The sequence below is a fragment of the Chamaea fasciata genome, unplaced genomic scaffold (genome assembly GCF_029207755.1).
Source record: "Chamaea fasciata isolate MVZ Bird 193981 ecotype frontalis unplaced genomic scaffold, bChaFas1.0.hap1 SCAF_14, whole genome shotgun sequence".
NCBI classification, from domain to species: Eukaryota; Metazoa; Chordata; class Aves; order Passeriformes; family Sylviidae; genus Chamaea; species Chamaea fasciata.
This window is the reverse complement of record NW_027094099.1, coordinates 493,074-512,166: the sequence shown is the minus strand read 5'-3', so window position 1 is coordinate 512,166 and position 19,093 is coordinate 493,074. Positions and strand designations below refer to the sequence as shown.

Below are 19,093 nucleotides of genomic sequence, written 5' to 3'. Positions count from 1 at the left end.
CTTAAGCTGAACACCTGTTTCAGCAATTGTGTGGTACATGGACATAGATCATTCAGCATGGTTCACTTTCACCAAAAGGGACCACTTGTTTCTAACCCTGACTTGAAACAAACACTACCAGAAAATAGGTAAAAGGGCAAAAAGCTTTAATGGGATCACTGTCCTGTGGCATCATGGATGTTCTAAAACAGCAGCAGTATACCCAGTACAGGTGGTTTTGGTTTATTCATTTTAGTTAAGGCACAAGTATACAATGCCTAGGAGGAAGTAAAATCCCTTTCTAGGGAAGGCTGAAATACAAAGCTTGAGCTTCTGAAAGGTCAAACTTTTATTTGGAAGTATTTGCTTCATGTAACACATTAGAGGAGAGCTTGCAACCTTAGGTCACACACACAGAGGCAGCTGAAGGAATGCTACTGTAAACCCACAGAACACAGAAGAGAGGGCAGAGAGGAGGGCATGCACAAAATGCTTCTGAAATACAAAATGAGACAGGTATGAGTGGTGCAGCTACTAACACAAAGTTGAATATTGAGAATAATCTACACTAGATGAGAGGAGTCTGAGCTTAGAACTTGTTTAAATCAAGGGGTTCTAGAATATAGAGTCGCTTAGAAAGTACAAGAGAAGCATGAGAAAAGGTGAAGTACTATTTATTAGGAGTTATTCTGCTATGTTTTATTCTATGAAATTTCCAGTATGAAAGTATTTACATAAGACACTCCACTTAGCCTCTATCGATATTGCTGAAGTGTTATAGAAATAGCACAGGTGAAATAAATTGAGAACCTTCACAGCAAGGAAAATGCATACCAACTCAGTTGGTTCTCAGCTGTATGACATTTGCTTTATATAGAAAGACTACAAGAACACAATATAAATTAGTTACAAAAAGGTGATACTGACAGCGCAGCAACTCAATTTGCTGAACACAAAAACCACAAGCAGTGGCTATTACAGCCATGCAGTTTTCATTGTGAAAATTTACATCTTAGATGATATCCACTCCACCTGCTTTAAGATGTCTGACATTGTACTCCTGTTCTTGGACCCTCCTCATCTTCTTCATAGGCTTCTCCTGCACTGTTCCGGTAGGTTTGCTCATTTGGATCAAAGTCTTCAAGGTCCACCTGATCCATCTCATCTGTGACCATAACATCTTCTCGTGAAGGAAGCAAAGCCTCCAGCAGAGATAGTTTCTCCCGTGGGAGCCAGTAGTGCTCTGGAAACTGGACCTACAATTTGACAGATTTTTTTAGAACGAATATTTGTTCATATGCAAACATGAGTATATTGGCTACAGAAAAGCGTGCAGCTTACCAGAAATTGTATGATCAGGCTGCCTTTGTCCATTGGAGATTTGTAGACGGGCATCCCTTCGTTGTAAATACACTTCAGGTCACCGTGTTTTATCACCTCACCTGTGGAGGCAAGAGCTGTAAGAGGGCTGCTGTGCTGGCACAGGCATTTCCCACCCCACAAGGCAGGGCTGTACACGAGCCCTGTTCTCATGGCACCTAAGGGAGGTTGTACGCAATGCACAGGAAAGAGCTGAACACAACCTGTACAGAACTAGAGCCATTTAGACTGTTTCTCCTGCTGTAAGAGGAATCGGCTTTTCTTGGCACAGCCTTCAGGCTGAATGAACAGAGAATTCAGTAGAATTTAAGATTCTTGCCTCTTTAGTATTTTCCTGGCTACCCACCAGCTGGGACTGAGGTTGGTTAAGAAGTGTTTGACAGCTTCAGCTGTAACTCTGCATGTTTTAGAACCAACTAAATTAAGTGACTGCCTCGTGAACCTGTTCCATCATCTGGTTAGAAAAAAGAAAAACCCAAATAGAACAATCTCCCCCAAAAACTCCAGTCCAGGTACAATTAAACAGGCAAGCAGGTAATAGTTTACATACTATTAGAACTCTTGAAAGACCTACCTGGCCTAGTAGATATGACAAGAACTCTGTTGTCCAGAGTTTCAATTGTCTTTTTGAAACCACATAAGGCCTCCGAGAGTTGAATTCTCATTTTTGTGATTAAGTCATGCCCTCGTCTCTGAAAGACACTGTGATCCTTCTGATCAAGCACAATTATGACATCCCCGGGCTCCAAATCAGGCTCCTGGTCACCTTCTCCATGAAATACTATCTTCTGACCATCTTTCATACCTGAAGGAAAGACACCCATTTATTCTCTGCAGAACTATAGACTGTTACAGATTATTATTAGGGAACTAGTACAAATACACAGTTCTTACCTTTATCAACATGAACTTCTATGATCTTTTTCTCTCTCACAACCTTACAGCCATTGCAGTTGTCACACCTGTCCTTCGGATTTATTCTTTCACCTTGGCCTTTGCATTCTGGACACACAGTTTGGATTTGCTGCACCATGCCAGGTCCAATCTGTTGAACTATGACTTGCATCCCTCTTCCTTTACACACAGGACATTTTTCTACTGCCCCTCTCTTTCCGCCATAACCTTTGACAAAAGAGTGAAAGTGAATCTCAGTCTCAAAAAACTGCAGTAGTCAGGCTGGAACTCACTAACTTCTAGAGCACATTTAGGGTAACTTCAGAGTAGTTCAGTAATGGAATTTGGTTGCTATCACAGAACATGCCCCACAAGCTGGAGGCTGCTACAAACAAAATGCTTATACAGCTTATTGTATTAGCCTCTGCCCCACCCCCCAGTAAATCCTGCTTTCCAAGGACCTGTCAGCATACCAAATGCAAGACATAAACATTCCATTAATACTTGGGAAAGAATCTGTTTACTAAACATTTAGCAGAGTACTAAGATACAAGACGTTATTAAAATTTACCTCAAAGAGGACCAGTCATTAGGGAGTACTTAATAACTGTAAAATTTCAGCATAATACAAGCTAGACTTCCACCCACAGCAATTAAAGAAGTTTTACAGAAGAGACATTTCCATCCAAGTTCTGGGCGAAGGTAATTTTAATTTAGGTACCCTAACTGCAACTCACAGTGAGTTTTAGTTTGTGATTAGAACAATCCCTCAGTAACACTGTGGTTGACAGACTGATTCTTGGATAAGCATAAGTAAGAATTAAATACCCTGGCAGACTTTCAGGGATCAGGCAAAGAAAAAAACAGAGAGAAAAGTAAAAAAGCCTTCAGACTTTTTGCTCAGTCCCAGACAATCCACACAAAGACACACAAAAAAACTGCAAGAGGGGTTTAAAACCACTACTTTTTTTTTACCTTCACACTTTGCACAAATAACATTCTTTTGCAGTGCCAGTTTCCTTGTAATACCATTATATAGGTCTTCAAGAGATACACCTAACTGGTGCACCACATTTTTGCCTTTAGAAAAACAAAAGGGAAATATTAATACTTGTTCACCTCTTGTGAAGACAAATGTTCATGCACAGTCCCACTGAAGAAATGCAAAGTTCATTCCAAACTCTAAACACAACTCAGCCCCCTTAAAAGCATGTGCAGTTCCATCAGCTTCCACTAAGCTCCACCCATTTATGTCCAAACATAAAAGTTGAGCTGTAATTAAGCAAAGCGTCATTAAAGCCACCCTATTCTTGCTCCTACTTCTAATTTTATAAGCTTAACTGAAACAGCAAAATGCAAGGACACTACCAGCTTCACATCTGTCAATTTAGAAGTTGCTATTATGCCTGCCTATGAATTTCCATGCCACTTCACAGCATAATTTCAACGATCTTACAGCAAGTTACGACTTGTTCCTTTAACAGGCACTGGGCATGGAAAAGACAGAAATCATCCCGTGCTTTTGGCAGCACACTGTGCTCAGTTTCATGTCATTTCTCCCAAATATTTTCATGAGATCTAAAATTACTGAAGTTTAAGTTGATGGTGTCCTTTTTGAAGCAAGTTGCCCAAAAGCATATGAGCAAGTGAGGCACAGATTTGGAAAACAGGTAACTTAAACAGGTCTAAGTCAACTGCTGACTTACTGATGTTTCCCCCTCCCCTACAGACTAGCCATTCCCCCTCCAGCAAAAAAACAAACAGAACTTAGCAGAAAAATGGCTATGGCTAAGCCACGTTATCTACTTATTAGAATCTTAATGCTAGAGTAACTAGGAAAATCATAGTTTACTTATTCTATTGTTGCAGCAAGTCATATCCACACCATGTACACTCAGCAGAACAGCAGTACCATAGCACAGGTGTTTTATGCTCAAGTGCATGGTTAGAGTTTCTAGAACTTGTTTAGAACTGTGTACCTCTTCTCTCTCTATTCATTCGGCCTCCACCACCAAAGAACATGTCAAAGATGTCCATGGGTGAAGAGAAGCTGCCGCCACTCAGGCCTCCTTCTTTAATAGCCTGCTCCCCACCCTGGTCATAGAGGTCCCTTTTCTTTGGGTCCGACAGAACTTCATATGCCTGGGATATAAGTTTAAACTAAAAAGAAAAAAGAAGCTCTGAACAACTATGACCAAGAGGCAAAGTAGCCCTCTCACACACAGCTCCATCTGTAGCTCCGGGAGCATTTGTTTCCAGAAGGAAACTCCCTGGGTGACAGACTATAAAGTACACTTTATCCAGAAAAACCACCCCTTTCCTCCCTCTCCCCCCTCCTCCCATGTTTGAAGTGGCCTTAGTTCAGTCACATCCACCTTACAAGTATATGCCAGCTATATTTGTTGATTGTGGCAGTTGCAACAACCACTCCATCCTCGAACGAACCCATCCAGAAAGGAGGATGGCACTACCCCTGAAGTCCTGCCGTGCCCAGCTGCTCGTGGCCACAGCAGTGCCCATCAGCCTGGAGCCACACGGGGCTCCTCCCTGCCGGCTGAGCTGGTACATCCAGCTACAGCAGAGATCTGTGTGACCACACACTGCTGTTGCTTACTCATCACAAACACGGGGACTTAGATACAAAACACCCACTTCAACAAAACAATCAAGGAATTTTCTTAAATAGCTCTAAAGAATTTCCTATTACTAAGATTACCAGCTGAATTTTTAAACATGATTTGCTATTACTGGAACGACTACTTCCATTTTAAATTTCATTTACTCATGGCCATGTAAAGTTGTACAAGCAAAGAAAAGGAGGCCCAAAATAAAAGCAGAATAGGTTACCTTTGACTAGACTACTGTCTGAGTTCTGTAAATTAGTTCTCTTAGAGACATGAATATGGACCTTCTATTCCTAAATTAAGGTATTAGCAGACCAGCTTTTAGATAAACAATCCCATCGTTCATGTTTTCCATAGTTCTCCAGTCGGAGTGTTCATTTATCATCCAAGCCAACACAGGCAGCTAAGCGGGTCTGGTGATATTACCTGGGACATCTGCATCAGCATTTTTCTCTGAAGAAAACCCATCCTGTTCAGGAACACAAATCCATCCAGCACAGTAGTGCTGGCAGCTGGATCTACTACCAGCCTTTTCAACATCTGACAGCACAGTAGCCGCTGGCACACTAGAAATCCTGCCAGGTTTGCCTGTTTTAACCAGCTCCTCTAAGGACGATCCTCCACCCTAACTACGGGGAAACTGGTACACACCACATCCAAAACGAAGAAATGCCACCTCCCCTTTGCCACAGCTGGGCCAGAAACTGCTGTCAAGCTCACAGGTCTGAATAGACATCTGAAGCAGAGGAGCCTTCACGTCCTGGCACTACGTTCCAGGAAAGGCAAAGCAGGATTTGAACTACGACTGAGCGCACGCTGGATTTAACAACAGCCTGTCTATGAGCGACCCGCGGCGTCCTCCGCGGGCGGCCCTCCGCCGGCCTCCGCTTCTGTCCGCAGGGCCACCCAACCTGCGGCGCGGCGGGGCCTGTGGCGAGCCGGGGAGCGGAGCCCCGGCCCGGGCCCACCGCACGCCGGGCCGCAGGCGCCGCCGGGAGCGCGGCCGCCTCACGGTGGGCGGGCGGCCCGCAGGCCTCGGCCCGGCCCCGGCCCCGGCCCCCAGCCCCGCGTACCCGCTCGCCCTCGCTGGGGTTCTTGTCCGGGTGGTACTTCAGCGCCAGCTTGCGGTAGGCGCGCTTGATCTCCTCGGAGGAGGCATTGGGCTTCACCTGCAGGATATCGTAGTACTCCGTCTCCTTCACCATGGTGGGTGCCTGTGGGGGGAGGCGCCGCGTTACCCTCAGGTTCCCCTCGGGTTCCCCCCGCGTTACCCGGCCCGGCGCCCCGCTGAGGCCCAGCGGGCCGCGCTCACCGCCGCGGTCGCTCCGCCGCCGATACCGCTCCGCCGCCGATACCGCTCCGCCGCCGATACCGCTCCGCCGCCGATACCGCCCCGGCCGCCGCCGCCCGCCCGGCGCTCCCGCGGCCCCGCCTCCTCCGCGGCCTTTATAGCGGCCCCGCCGAATCTTCTGGAATGACGCCGCGCGTGACGTCACGGGGCTGGAACGGTCTAGAACGGCGGCGCGTGACGTCACCGGCGGCGCGCGCGGGGGGCGGAGCCTGGGGCCGGGCAGTCGGTGTCTAGGGGGCGGGAGAGGGAAGCGGCCGCTGCGGCTGTGGGCGCTCGGGCCGGGCGGCTGCGCCCCGCGCTGTGCCTGGCGTTCCCTGAGTGCAGCTCGCACAGGCCGGTACTCGGCCGATGGAGTACCGAGGGGCTGACGCTGAATGGGAGCTGTAAATTATTATCCATGCTAATCTGCTCCTCCGCGTCTATTGTTACCTCTTCTTTATGGTTTTTAGGTTTATGTGTAATACCGCTTCTCAATAAAAGTTCCAAAATAATAGCTTTATTATACGGAGGCTTTAGATTAGGGTTAGATTAGAGAACTTTCCATTCGGGTTATAAGGTGACTATTCTATGGAGTTAAAAATATTTTTAAAAACCCACCCCGTATTTTATATCTTTGTATCGTAGGAGCGATCTGTTCAGTCTAATCTAGAAAGTTTGCCCGTGTGTCGGCTTTAGAAAACACTAACCTGCCGTGGGCCGGCGGTGAGGGGTCCCCGCCGAGGCCCGGGGCCTCCCCTGAGCGGCCGCTCCCGGCGGCGCCGGCTCCCGTCCCGGCCCCGGGAAACCCACGGCGTCGCCTCTGGGGGAGCCGGCCGGGAGCTCTGCCACAGCCCGCCCCACGTCGCTGGCACTTCTTGCGCTGGTTAATTAGCAGATGGCTTTCCTGATGCTTTGTTCCTTCAGTATTTCGCACCTTTTAAATAAATTGGGCTAATGCTGTACCCCTGCTCTGCCCTGAAGATTATAAGTAGGTTTATTTGCCTATGCTAAGTCCCACTTTGACTTTAAACCTAATAGCATCATTGAGTAGGGTCTATGTTGCTTGTATTTTATTGGCATATGGGATGCAGCTGTATAATGTTTATTTTATAGCACAGAGGCTGTTTGGTCTCTTCTCTTCTGGATTTGGGGGAGTAATCCTCAGGTACTAATTGATCCTCGTGCTAGGCCATCTTCTCCTGTTAGAGGCAACAGAACTTGACCGGGTAACCCATGTCTTAGAGGTGGGAGTAGGGGAGTGAATTTTAGAAGAGTTCATTTTAATGTTTATGTTGCCTTTTACATGTAAAATAATCCCGCTGGGTGCTGTCTCCTTTCTGCCCTAGGCAGCACGAAACGAGCACGTTGTTTCTTCTGCCTGTTGATGTCTCACTGGAATGGTATTTATCTCTAAAGTTTTTGGAAATACTTGAGATTAGAACAAGACATCTCACGGGAAATATTTTAGCTTCTAATTGTTAGAAATTTGCCAGTATTGCTCTGTATCTGCTTGTTATTTGTCCTTTCCTCAAGCCGACTTGGAAGCTGGGATAGTTTTCATCTTTCTCCAGGTAACTGAAGGTCCTCAATTAATTATTTACTGCTCGGCGGAAGGAGATAACTGGTACCTGAGCAAAAGCATATTTTTATAGAAGATGGTAACTTAATGGTGAAAAATCTCAAGTGAGAAATACAGAAAAGCTGGATGAACTGAGAACAGATTTTGCTCAAACTTGAGCCTAATAGAAATGCTTATAAGCTGGGGGTTTTTTATTCCAGGAAACAGTTCCTTATTCCTGGGGATAATTTTATGAAAGCAGAGCATCTCTTGTGATGATGATAACCCAAAGGTTCCAGCAGCCTGCCCTGCCAACCACAGCCCAGGTAAACAGTCTGGATGAAGGAGAGGGCCCCGTTGTGTTGTCTAACAGTCAGAAATAGGGAAAAAGAAAAAGGGGGAGGAAAAGCAGTGGTATGGGGAGCCGAATGAAGATTTTTCAGCATTTAGAGCTCTGGTGCCATTATAACGAACTGGTGCCATTATTTCAGGTAAATACTGTGAGAAGATTGAATTAATATAATCTACTTATATTAAGCATGTAAATTTACTGAAGGGGGGGAGCTAATTACAGGAAGTCGACAGAAAATATGGATGAAAAGAATAGTTCAAAATCACAAAAAAGAAATCAGGGTATCTATTATTTTCCCAAAGTGTTATTGTCAGCAGTTGAGCATGTAGATCTGTGTTTTGCAATTGGGAAATTATATTGGCAAGTGAATACTGAAACTATTTGCTAAAAATATTTATGGTAAGTTGCTCTGTAAACTTGTAAAAAGAACTAAATATTGCCTTTTTAAGGCAATAAAAGGTTTATTCTCATAATGGTCCTCACCTTTAAGATAAATTAGCTATAATCTGTAGTTCTGAACAGAATATTTCCATTTTAGAAGAAGCAATAAATCCGTTTGGAGCTTTGTAGAAGCTGAATGCTTCAGTAGATGAGAGGCTTTCAAAGCACCTATGAATTTTAGGGATCCATTTTTAGTGTGTCATAAAAAGAGTATATAATTTCTTTGAGTGGAAATCCTCATATAGGTGTGTGTAGATACTGGCAAGTATAATAAGAACTCACACTGGCGGATAGTTTCTTACTGTTAACATTTGTTACTTGTAATAACAGCCAGAAACTTGGCTGGTTTGGATTTTTGCTTAAGAGGACTGAGCCTCCTACTTAATTTACTTTCATCTTATTAGGGGGACCTATCAGGTTATATTTACTTTAATATGCAGTATTTGTTTGCACCATCTTTGTTTCCTGTTGGTACAATCAAATCATTATTTACTCCAAGAGTTAGTGGGAAAAGTAGTAAGGGTTGGTGTTTGAGATTATAAAAACGGGAGAGATTCACTCCATGGATATCTTTTGCATCATTCTGTGCATCTCCTACATCACTCTGATCTGAGCAATACAGTCCTGCAGCTGTCTGGAGCAAGACATTTCCTACTGATCAATACTGTATTTATGGAACAGATTTAGAATCCTCAGCAGCTGATTTTGTCATGATTAGTAATAAATGTGATACAGCCTCTTTGTCAACAATTACAGTGGTGGTTCCTGTACTCAACCAGCCTGGTGATCAAGGGTGTATATGCCCAACTCTGTTTCTTGTGGTGCACACCTTGCCTCCTTCAGTCTGTGCAGTCTAACCAGAAGTTGCTTGCCCATTTTTCAGAAGAACAGCTATTTTCTTTTACTGTTCTTTCCTTTTCGTCCCTCCTGCCATGTGTAAATTGGATCACTTTGTCACTTTTTACTAGCACAATATCATATTTGCATTTGTGGGTGTCAACAGGGAAACCAGCAGCGAATTTCTGTTCTCTGCAAGGAGGCTGGACTGGACTGGGAATAGGGAGTTAGTAGATCTTGAGTCAGTTTCATTTAACCACCAGAGGACTCTGGTTCTGAAACAGGTGGGCACAGAACAAGAGTTTTGAACCATGAACCTTGGGGTCATGCAGCATCTTTATATGCTACAAGAATGATGCATTTCTCTTTTAATCTCGTTATGTAAACCGCTACTAAAATATGCTTGTTGGCATTTTTTTATCTGGCTGTGTTACTGTTTCTCAGTCTTGTTGAAAGCAGCATCCTGAGACACGGGTAAGAGAACAACCTGCTGAACTGCAGCTGCAGCTTCTTGCAGCACCCTTGGTTCTTGTAAAGAAGTATCAAAAATAACCTTTATTACAAACACCGGGGGGAAAAGGTCAGGAATCTGAGGGATTGTCTCTTTTCAGTCACACTAAATGTGCATAAGCAACTTCAATATTTCCTCTGTAAGGTGAAATTAGAATCACAGCAGACTTTCCTTTGTGCTGAGCTGCATTCTTTCAAGCATCCAGATCTCAAAAGTTACCACAATTTCCACAAACTCCTTTGGAAAATATCCTTTAAATAATATTTTTAAGCTATGATTTTTAGTCTTATTAAAAATACGTATTAAGCAGTACAGCATAGCTGTTTCATTTAATGAACCTTTAACAGTCCTGGGCCCATAATTAATATATGAAAATGATATTTTGTACAGAAACAAGCTCTTTTTGCTATAGATGGAAAGTAAAAGATCTGTATCTGCAAGAAAAATATAAGTGATGGCATTTGTTTTGTGCTATTTTAGGGTAATGTATAGTGAGTGACTAGCAGCCACAGCTTTCTCTAATTTGAATTCCTTCATTAGAAATGAATTAATATAAAAAGCATACGTGAGTTTAAAAAGTTGTTGCTTGCCTGGAGCTTTCCATTCTTGAATCTGCCCTCAGCATCATCTCCTTGGCCCAAGGTAGTATAAATTGGTTGATCCTTAAGGTGTGTGTTGAGACTCACTTGTTTAGTAAGACTTAATGGAAGTTCTGCCACAGTAATATTTGAAGACATGTTTGGATTTAGAATTTTGCATAAACCCCGAAACCTACTCTCATTTAGTAGATCCGTGAAGTTAATTTTTTTTTTTTTACTTTGGCTAAAATGTTTTAGACACCAAATGAAATTTTTAATTTTATGAGAAAGTGGGAAAAAGAGAGAGCTGTATATAATCACAGTAAACGTAGTTAACATAGCAGGCAGAGGGCTGCAATTAGTAGCAAGTTGAAAAGATGACAGGCTCTAAGAAAACAGGTTTGAAATAATGAAAAAAAGATTGGAACTGATGCCATTTATGTAAAGAAATGTATCAAAGCCTTTCAAACAGGAAAAATAAAGGTTATTAGATGTTTTGCCAGTGGTTGTTGTGAGGTAAGACTTTTTTTGATTTGGTTTGGGTTCAGTGCTGGAAGACGGGAGTAACAATAGAACTACCAGTTTAATAATATGTTTGCAACAGAAAGTATTGTTTTACACTATTACTATAAGTTACATGACTGAAAAAAGGAGGAGGAAAAAAGGGGCCCTATCATGCAGTTGCTTAAACTAACTGGGATGAGTAGCAAGGAGCATCCAGAATTAGTCCACCCCTCTGTTCATTTTAAGTAAATACTAGTTTTATGGTACTCACTTTCTTGCCATACAAGTAAATAGATGAGGGCATACACAGCCCCGGCTGGTTTCACATTTCCATAGTCTCACTGTGAATGAAACCTGGAACATCCTGTCCCACACATGCTCCACCCACACGGAGGTCGGTCTGCCTCGCCGTGCTGTTGGTCCCCGACCTGAATAACAGCATGGCTTTGGTTTGGCCTCTCTGGTATTGCTGTTTGGGATCTTGTGACAGAGCAAATTCGTAGTGACAGTTGTCTTCAACCCTGAGGTATCAGTTGCAAATTTCTGAAAGGTACCAGTCCTAACTGCAGAGCAAAGCATGTGAGCTTTATTTGGCTTTTATGTTCCTTTACAGCTTAGTGAGCCAGTCGACGCCCAGAAATCATAACCCGTAGCTGCAAAAAACAGCCCATCCCACCATAAAAATTCTGTCTGGGTCTAGTGCAGTCTTGTGCAACTTGCACGCAGGTAGATCTAGGCATTTAAAAAAAGGACCATAGCATCTTGTGAGGTGAAACATGTAAAAACCATTTCAAGATGAAGGTCTTTTCTGCTGAACTCTATTTAAGTTGCTGGCCTCGTTTGTTAGGATTTATTTCTTGAAACTTGAAGACAGCCTTGAAATGCACCAGAGCTGCAATGGCAGGTTCTGTGCAGAACTGGAACTACAAAGGCAAGTTCTGTGTAGAACTGTTATAGCTTGACATTTATGAGCCTATTGTTCAAGTGACAGGACTGGCTGACAGTTGCAGGAAACAAGAGTTTATCACAATCACGTGAGTTTTCTGTTACAGTCACACAATAGAGAGTTCAAGAGCAACTCTTCTCCACCAATTCCCACTGATACATTCCCCTGACTTCACAGCCAGGCTTCCCTTCTGGCAGTAACAGACTGCCCTTGTTACTGGGGGAGTGATTTGTCACTGGAAAATGCTTGATTGTGTCAAAATAATTTGCTAACCATTAGCTAGTTTAAGGAAAATGATAGGAAAAACAATACAGAAAAATCCTTCATGAACACAGTGTGTACAGAAGACGTGTATTTCAGGTTTTCTGTTTATTCACTGGAAGTACAAGACTTAGAGAGTGAGCAGTCATTTCCTTCCGTGAGACCAGCCTGTTACCCAGCCACGAAAAACCCAAGATGCAACTAAGGCAAGGTAATTAGCAGTTCTCTAATTGGATTCCTTCAAATAGCATCTAAAGCATTTTAGATTACCTGAAGAAGAAAAAGAAGAGTTTTCTTGCAGCAAAATTTTCTTTATTATGTTACGGGAAAGCTGGTTGCAAGGAAGAGAACTTGTAGCTTTCTTCAGAGAAGTGTTGGAACAAAGTGTTTGGAGAACTATCCCAAAATGACGGAACTGTATCATTCCTGACAAATACAGAGTTTTGCTGCATATGGTGACACAATTTCACCATTGAAATATCCCCCATTTTCAAATCTAGTTTCTGGTGTTGAGAATAGATCCTTTAGAATCTCACATCAAGTTTTCTTTCATTTCAAATTGCGTTGTCTACAATCACGTTTGGACATGGTGCAAGACGCCCTGGAATGAAATCCGCACTTTGTATAAAGTTAATATTTCTCTCTTAGATACTCCTAATCACTATGGCTGTCTTTGTACCGTTAAGTAGAGCATTTTAGATTATGTTCTCTGGCTCTGAAGGCCATGGCACAGCATGGCTTGCATCTCTCTTCCTCCTCCAGACAGGGTAGTCGTTATTGTCCTGTCCGGTGACAGCCTCTGCTCTGTGCTGTCCCAGAGAAATGCCAGTTCATACAGACAAAAACCATGCTAGGGAAGGTGCTCACAGTGGGTGGCTTGAGCCATTCTCTGGATTTTGTTTGGTTTACCGGTATAGAAGTAGCCTAAATAGCTGAACTGGACTCTCTTACATCCTGGGAAGTAATTTGTCCAGTCATGTGTAGAAACTTCCATATTATACCATAGGCCTGCTCTGGTGAGGAGCAGGAAGTGCTGCTGGAGTTGTGGTGCTGGAGGAGGGGCTTGGCTCTTGCAGTACTGGGGTTCATATGTAGAATTGACTTGAAGGCATTTCCTAATGTAATTAATCTGTGTTTTCTTTAAGAAAAGAGCTTCATTGAATGTTCTTTTTGAAACTAGACTGGGTAAAATTAGAATTGCTTCAACTTGTGTGAATGAATTTGTGAAAATCTTGGCAAAAGAGAAGATTTGCATCTTAAAGCACTGTAAACTCATTAAAATTCTTCTCACGGATAATTAAAGAAAAGTGAATTAAAAGGAAAGTTTAACGGTAAGCAGCTCACAGGCACTGCGACATTTCAAGCATGTTAAAATCAGAAAGAAATAGCTTTTGTAGCAGTAGTCTCCTCCTCTTGCATTACGTGTTGCTTTTTCTAACAAATAACCAGTTACTGTTTGTTTCTTTGGTCCTCCAAGTAGCTCGTTTGTGCCTGATCCACACAGTTCTTCAGCATACTTGTAACCAGCTTTGCAGGGTCTGTCAGCATGTCTAACAGTGGAGAGACTCGCACAAAACAAGTGCAGGATGAAAATGCAAGGAATGTTTCAGGAAGCTGTGAAAATGGGTAAAGTAGCTTGAGCATTTATTTTAACAAAGTGATCTACCAATTTTTCCCAGCTTAAATTTCTCTTGTACCACTGTGCAGGTCCACAAGAATTTTGTATGGTGTCTCTACTACCTAATGAAGAATAAGGTGTATCTTTTGGGGCTAGAATGAGAAAAAATTGTTAATGAAGATTATAAATAGATTTATTTGCCTATGCTAAATCCCACTTTGACTTTAAACCTAATAGCATCATTGAGTAGGGACTATGTTGCTTGTATTTTATTGGCATATGGGATGCAGCTGTATAATGTTTATTTTATAGCACAGAGGCTGTTTGGTCTCTTCTCTTCTGGATTTGGGGGAGTATTCCTCAGGTACTAATTGATCCTCGTGCTAGGCCATCTTCTCCTGTCAAAGGCAACAGAACTTGACCGGGTAACCCATGTCTTAGAGGTGGGAGTAGGGGAGTGAATTTTAGAAGAGTGTATTTTAATGTTTATGTTGCCTTTTACATGTAAAATAATCCCGCTGGGTGCTGTCTCCTTTCTGCCCTAGGCAGCACGAAACGAACACGTTGTTTCTTCTGCCTGTTGATGTCTCACTGGAATGGTAAATTCTGAAAGAGAAATCTCCCCATCTCTAAAGTTTTTGGAAATACTTGAGATTAGAACAAGACATCTCACGGGAAATATTTTAGCTTCTGATTGTTAGAAGTTTGTCAGTACTAAGTACTAATATCTGTTTCCAGAGTCTGAACTGTTGTATGATATTTAGTCTTTTGTTAAGTTAAATCTAACTGCACATTTTTTAAGGGAACAACTTGCATTTATGTCTCTTGGAAGACTTGTTTGTTTCTTTCAGGTAAAAGATTGGTTGGGATAATTTCTGCCATAATGGTTTCTTCTGTTTTGGGCTTTGTAATCCTGGATAAGAATCGTGAGGAGCAATCCAAAGATTTAAGGTTTTCAGAACAGGAAGAAGTTTAGGAAATCTTTGAAAACTTTTGGATATACTGTTGTTGCTTCTGGAATCCTAATGTAGTTAGGAGTAGAATTGTCATTTTTTGGTTTAATCTGTCCAAAGACCAAAAACCACAATTTGATTTTTGATCTGAATAGGTGTATATACACTCTGACTCAGGAAAGTTAGGATTTTGCTAAGTTATTGATAATGCCTCTATTTTAGTCCATGCATGCCTCTGTTTGTGACATGCTTAAACAAATAGCAACAACAAAAAACCCCAAAATCACAAACAAACAATCTGTTTGCGTCATTAAAGGAAAAAGGTAAAGGAGAATTTAAAATACAGTGGTTTACATGCACTGTAAAAAGGAAGTTTAAGCTTCCTGTGTTAGAAAGATGTTTAGCATTCGAGTTTTTTCTGAATTTCTAATGAAAGGATATCAGACCCTAGAACTCAAAATACTTTTGATGCATTCAGAGTCTTTGGCATAAAACTTCTGTGTTTTGTTTGTTTGTTTTTGAAGATGCCAGTCCATGTTGCCATATCAAATGCTGTTGTTTCCCTGGTTTGAAGTTAGATAGCAAACTTCTGTCCCTGCTTTGGTGTGCTGGAAGCGGGACTCCAAGTAGAAAGGACTAGACGAAGAAAATAAAATTGTATCAAATGGAAATAGGAAAAAAAGACCTTTTGTAAGGCTGAAATGGAATCAGTGTGACCTAAAAAATGAGGCAGAGATGAAATAATGAGTTCTGTGTGACCTAACTTTGCTGCATTCTCTGCAAATAGCCATACAGAGACAACTCTGGAAGATTTCTGCTGCAGGTCTGGGTTTTTGCTGCGCAGGGGAGAGCAGAGCCAGGAAATGTGTCCCAAGGTCAGGGCAGGGTTGTAGTGTGCTCCCAACTGCTGAATAGCGCCTTTCTGGGGGAGAATTAAAAAGGCTCGTTACATTGTTCCTTTTTTCCCCGTTCAGCCATGAAGTTCTCAGCTATCTGTGAAGCTGGTCTGCTCACCAAAATAAATGACCTGATTTTTCAGGATATTTATTCTTAACAAGAGGAAAAAAAAGCTTCAGTACTGTTTTTTGCAAGTAAAGAGATAGGTTTTACTAGAAGGTGTGTGCCAACTGTGTTTTATTGTAAAACAGATCTCAGCTGTTAACTTTATCACTAGTACTTTATTAAGCATTTGTTTAGCTTTTAAATATATCTTGGTGAGAGAAGAAGTTGAGTGAGTAATTTGACAAAGACTGGTTTCTTGTGTGTTATAAAAATCAAAGCAATTGTCAAATCAGCTGAGCCTTTTTGCAAGAGTAGGAACATATCTGGGCTGATCTATGGCCCTGTTTTTAGGTCTCATGAGGGCATGGAAACCAATTAACAGCTGAATCTAACCTGTTCTTCAAGGGCAAGGGGGAACTTTTAAATAGAATGAATAAGGAATGTATTATAATATTGCCCTCATTTGAATAGAGGAGTAATTAGTAAATAAGATGACCAGTCATAATAGAGAGCAGTGTCCTGTAAAGGGCCGTGGGGGCTCCTGTGATTCTCATTATAGGAAAAATAATACATTACAGAAAATGAGGGTTTAAACAACTAATGTGGTGTGTCATTACTGTGGGGGTTTTTTCTCTTATGTCATAAAAAATGAGAAAACATATTCAGAACATCCTAGGTAACAGCTGACAGCATCTCAGAGTCTGGAGATACAGTATTTGCTTGGCTATTTCTGTTCCAGTTAAAGGTTTCTCTTTAGATGCTGAGCTATCAAAGCTGTGGTGCTATGTTGATTTAAGTCAGAGTGACATTATTGTCTTTGTCCAGAACTCTGGGTCACATCTGTGGTTCTAAATTATTGTCATGTGCTTATTCCTACAATCTGTCCCCAGAGCTCTGTTTTGAAATACTGGATTTGGCTCTTGTAGGATACATGGGGATTTGGGAAAGGATTTCTCATGAATGGGATCCAGATGGAGATATTTAGTTTCTGAAGTCTCTAGGCAAAATGCCAGAATCATTACAGTTTTCAGAGGTTACCCATAGGTAATTTAAGCCATTGCTTTTTGCTGCCAGAAGAATTGTCAGATGAATACTTAATGATTCCATCTTGAATTCAAATGCCCCAATGAGCTGTTGAAAATGTCTAGCACTCGATTAAACATTTTTAAGAATGTGCAGATGTAGACCCAAAATACTGCCCAAAGCAGCTCTAATGGAGGGTAAGGCTGGGGGAATGTATATGGCTGGATTGGCCTGGAGAACATGCAGCAGAAGTTCAGAGGGGGGGATTCCTTAGTGTTGGAACAGAGATTAGGACAAGTTTAGGACACTAGTCACCAAGACTGAAACAGCAGATGAACAAGTGATTGGAAGAAGGATGTTTTATCATCCACTTTCTAATGGATTCCTTAAATAATCAAACCACCAAGCTGCAGGGGTTTAGAGAAGGAATTCACTAGGTTGTCCTCATGAGAAACAAGCAGTGAAAGATAAAAACAAAATTTATGAAGAAGTTCTGTCTTGAAAAAATGCATATTTTCCGCTTCAGCCTATTTTTTGTGTGTATTAAATAGGATTAATATTTAATAGTTAGGAAAGCCAGTTCAACGAAGAAGTGTTTGAGAAAAAAATACTTGTGCAAATGGGGATCTGCATGCATTGCTCCCTAAGACAAACACCTGTGTCTTACGAAATACTTCTTTGGGCAAGGCAAACAGAGAAAGGAGTTGAATTAAAAGGTGAGGACTGCGTAGTAAGAAGTATGAAGTAACATGCTGACTGCCACATGAATGCAGCCTCTGGTGGTGGGTGAGCTTTAGGGGATATGCTTGGAGGAGCAGCAAGGCAGAGGAAGGATCTGCACTGTTTGAATCATCACAGTGAGGGTGGAACAGCAGCTTGAGCCTTCCTGAGAGCCACAGAGTCCGGAAGCAGTGCCATGAGAGCGCTCCGAGGAGAAGCTGAACGGGATTGCTTTTTGGAAAAAAATCAGTAAGGGACAGAGAAATTGCATGCACTCCACAGACCCTGTAACTGAGCATTCCGTCCTTTATTGGCTGTGTTCTCTGTTGCAGAGAGCCTGCAGGATAATTTATTTCAAAAGGACAAAAGCAGAAAAATCATGCAATCATGCAAGTTTTATAATAAAAGCTTTGGAAGTTAGGCGGACCTGAACTGCAAAGCTTTGCAACCTTGTACACACTGTTCTTCTAAACTTTGGCATCATGTCACAACCTCAGCCTATCTGATAATGTGTGCTCTGAATGCAGTATCTTCAACAGTGAATATGTCTCACCCATTAAACCAGAATAAAAGTAATTAATTAATAAAAATCTTTTGCTGTATGGTGGTCTCACATATGGTACAGTAGTATCCAGGAGCAGGGTGGGAGTGGAGAAGCTGTGCAATGGAGAAGCCTCTGCAACAGGAATACCAAGGAAAGGAGGAGGAGATGGTATCTTCATTGTGAATCTGACAGCACAGGTCTGGAAGCTCAGAGTATGGCTCTGAGTGAACGTGTGGTCTGAACTAACCCCTGGTTTCATGGCAAAAATGTTTGAGTCTTCTTTGTGAGCAGCTGTGAATGTGATTTCCAGACGTAAAAGTACTTTGACTTGCTGTATGTGTGTAGAGGGTTATGAGTAAATATTCTGAAGTCTAAGGGAATACCTTGTCCTTGAATACTGTATTAACAATTTATGTATGTAATTATTTGTTAAGCTGCTTATTTTTGCAACTTCATAGAAAGCCTCTCTATAGAAAGGTTATCTTTTGAAATTTTGATAATCCTTGTAGAGAGCTGACTGGCAAAAACTTAACATTGAAAAGGTTACAGGAGTTCAACAACAGGAATAGGATAAGGAATAGGAGTACCAAAAGAATGAGATGTTTTTTTATTTGCTCCCATACATAATCTGTTTAATGAATAGGTTCCCCTTAAATTTCATAATAATATGATGGCCACATAACAGTTCATATTCTCTTGATGCAGTTTGTGATAGTAGAAATCACTCTGCAGAAACAAGACCAAAATGTATCGCAGAACATAAATTTTATAGTTTTTAAATTTGAGAGAAAAGCTACAGTCTAATTATACAGGACACTCAGTATATCCTATAAGGTTTATTCAGGTGAGAATTTCTGTAAAATGTTTTTCCCAAAGAAGAAAATGGTTTATTATCATATTAAGGACTGACTTCATAGATTCTCTTCAGTTTTATTGTTTGTATTTTCACCAGATTTTACTATGAGGAAACAATTTAGAGAACAGCAAATATCCGACTGTATTTGGCCTAGAGCATGAGGTGTAAGCAGAAATTCTAAT

At 41.7% G+C, this 19,093-nt stretch overlaps 2 protein-coding genes across 3 annotated transcripts in view; one reads left to right on the top strand and one right to left on the bottom strand.

The window, feature by feature from the left end:
• Nucleotides 1-129: 129 nt before the first annotated feature.
• DNAJA4 (DnaJ heat shock protein family (Hsp40) member A4) lies at nucleotides 130-6,323 on the bottom strand. Of its 2 annotated transcripts, XM_066196801.1 has the most exons (9): nucleotides 6,270-6,323; nucleotides 6,190-6,218; nucleotides 5,951-6,091; nucleotides 4,233-4,413; nucleotides 3,229-3,333; nucleotides 2,254-2,481; nucleotides 1,934-2,164; nucleotides 1,321-1,421; nucleotides 130-1,235 (listed from the first exon to the last, which is right to left on the bottom strand). In XM_066196801.1, exons 3-9 carry the CDS (start codon nucleotides 6,080-6,082, stop codon nucleotides 1,017-1,019), a joined length of 1,197 nt encoding a protein of 398 aa, XP_066052898.1. In that variant the 5' UTR covers nucleotides 6,083-6,091; nucleotides 6,190-6,218; nucleotides 6,270-6,323; the 3' UTR covers nucleotides 130-1,016. The 2 variants fall into 2 exon arrangements, with proteins under 2 accessions (XP_066052898.1, XP_066052897.1); XM_066196800.1 differs by having other exon boundaries at nucleotides 6,190-6,295.
• A 7,365-nt stretch (nucleotides 6,324-13,688) lies between these two features.
• The window catches only part of ACSBG1 (acyl-CoA synthetase bubblegum family member 1), a 35,967-nt gene continuing 30,562 nt past the window's right edge, over nucleotides 13,689-19,093 (top strand). The window contains exon 1 of the mRNA XM_066195884.1: nucleotides 13,689-13,821. Within this exon, the coding sequence (XP_066051981.1) occupies nucleotides 13,742-13,821 (80 nt within the window). The 5' untranslated portion in view covers nucleotides 13,689-13,741. The remainder of the gene's footprint in view (nucleotides 13,822-19,093) is intronic.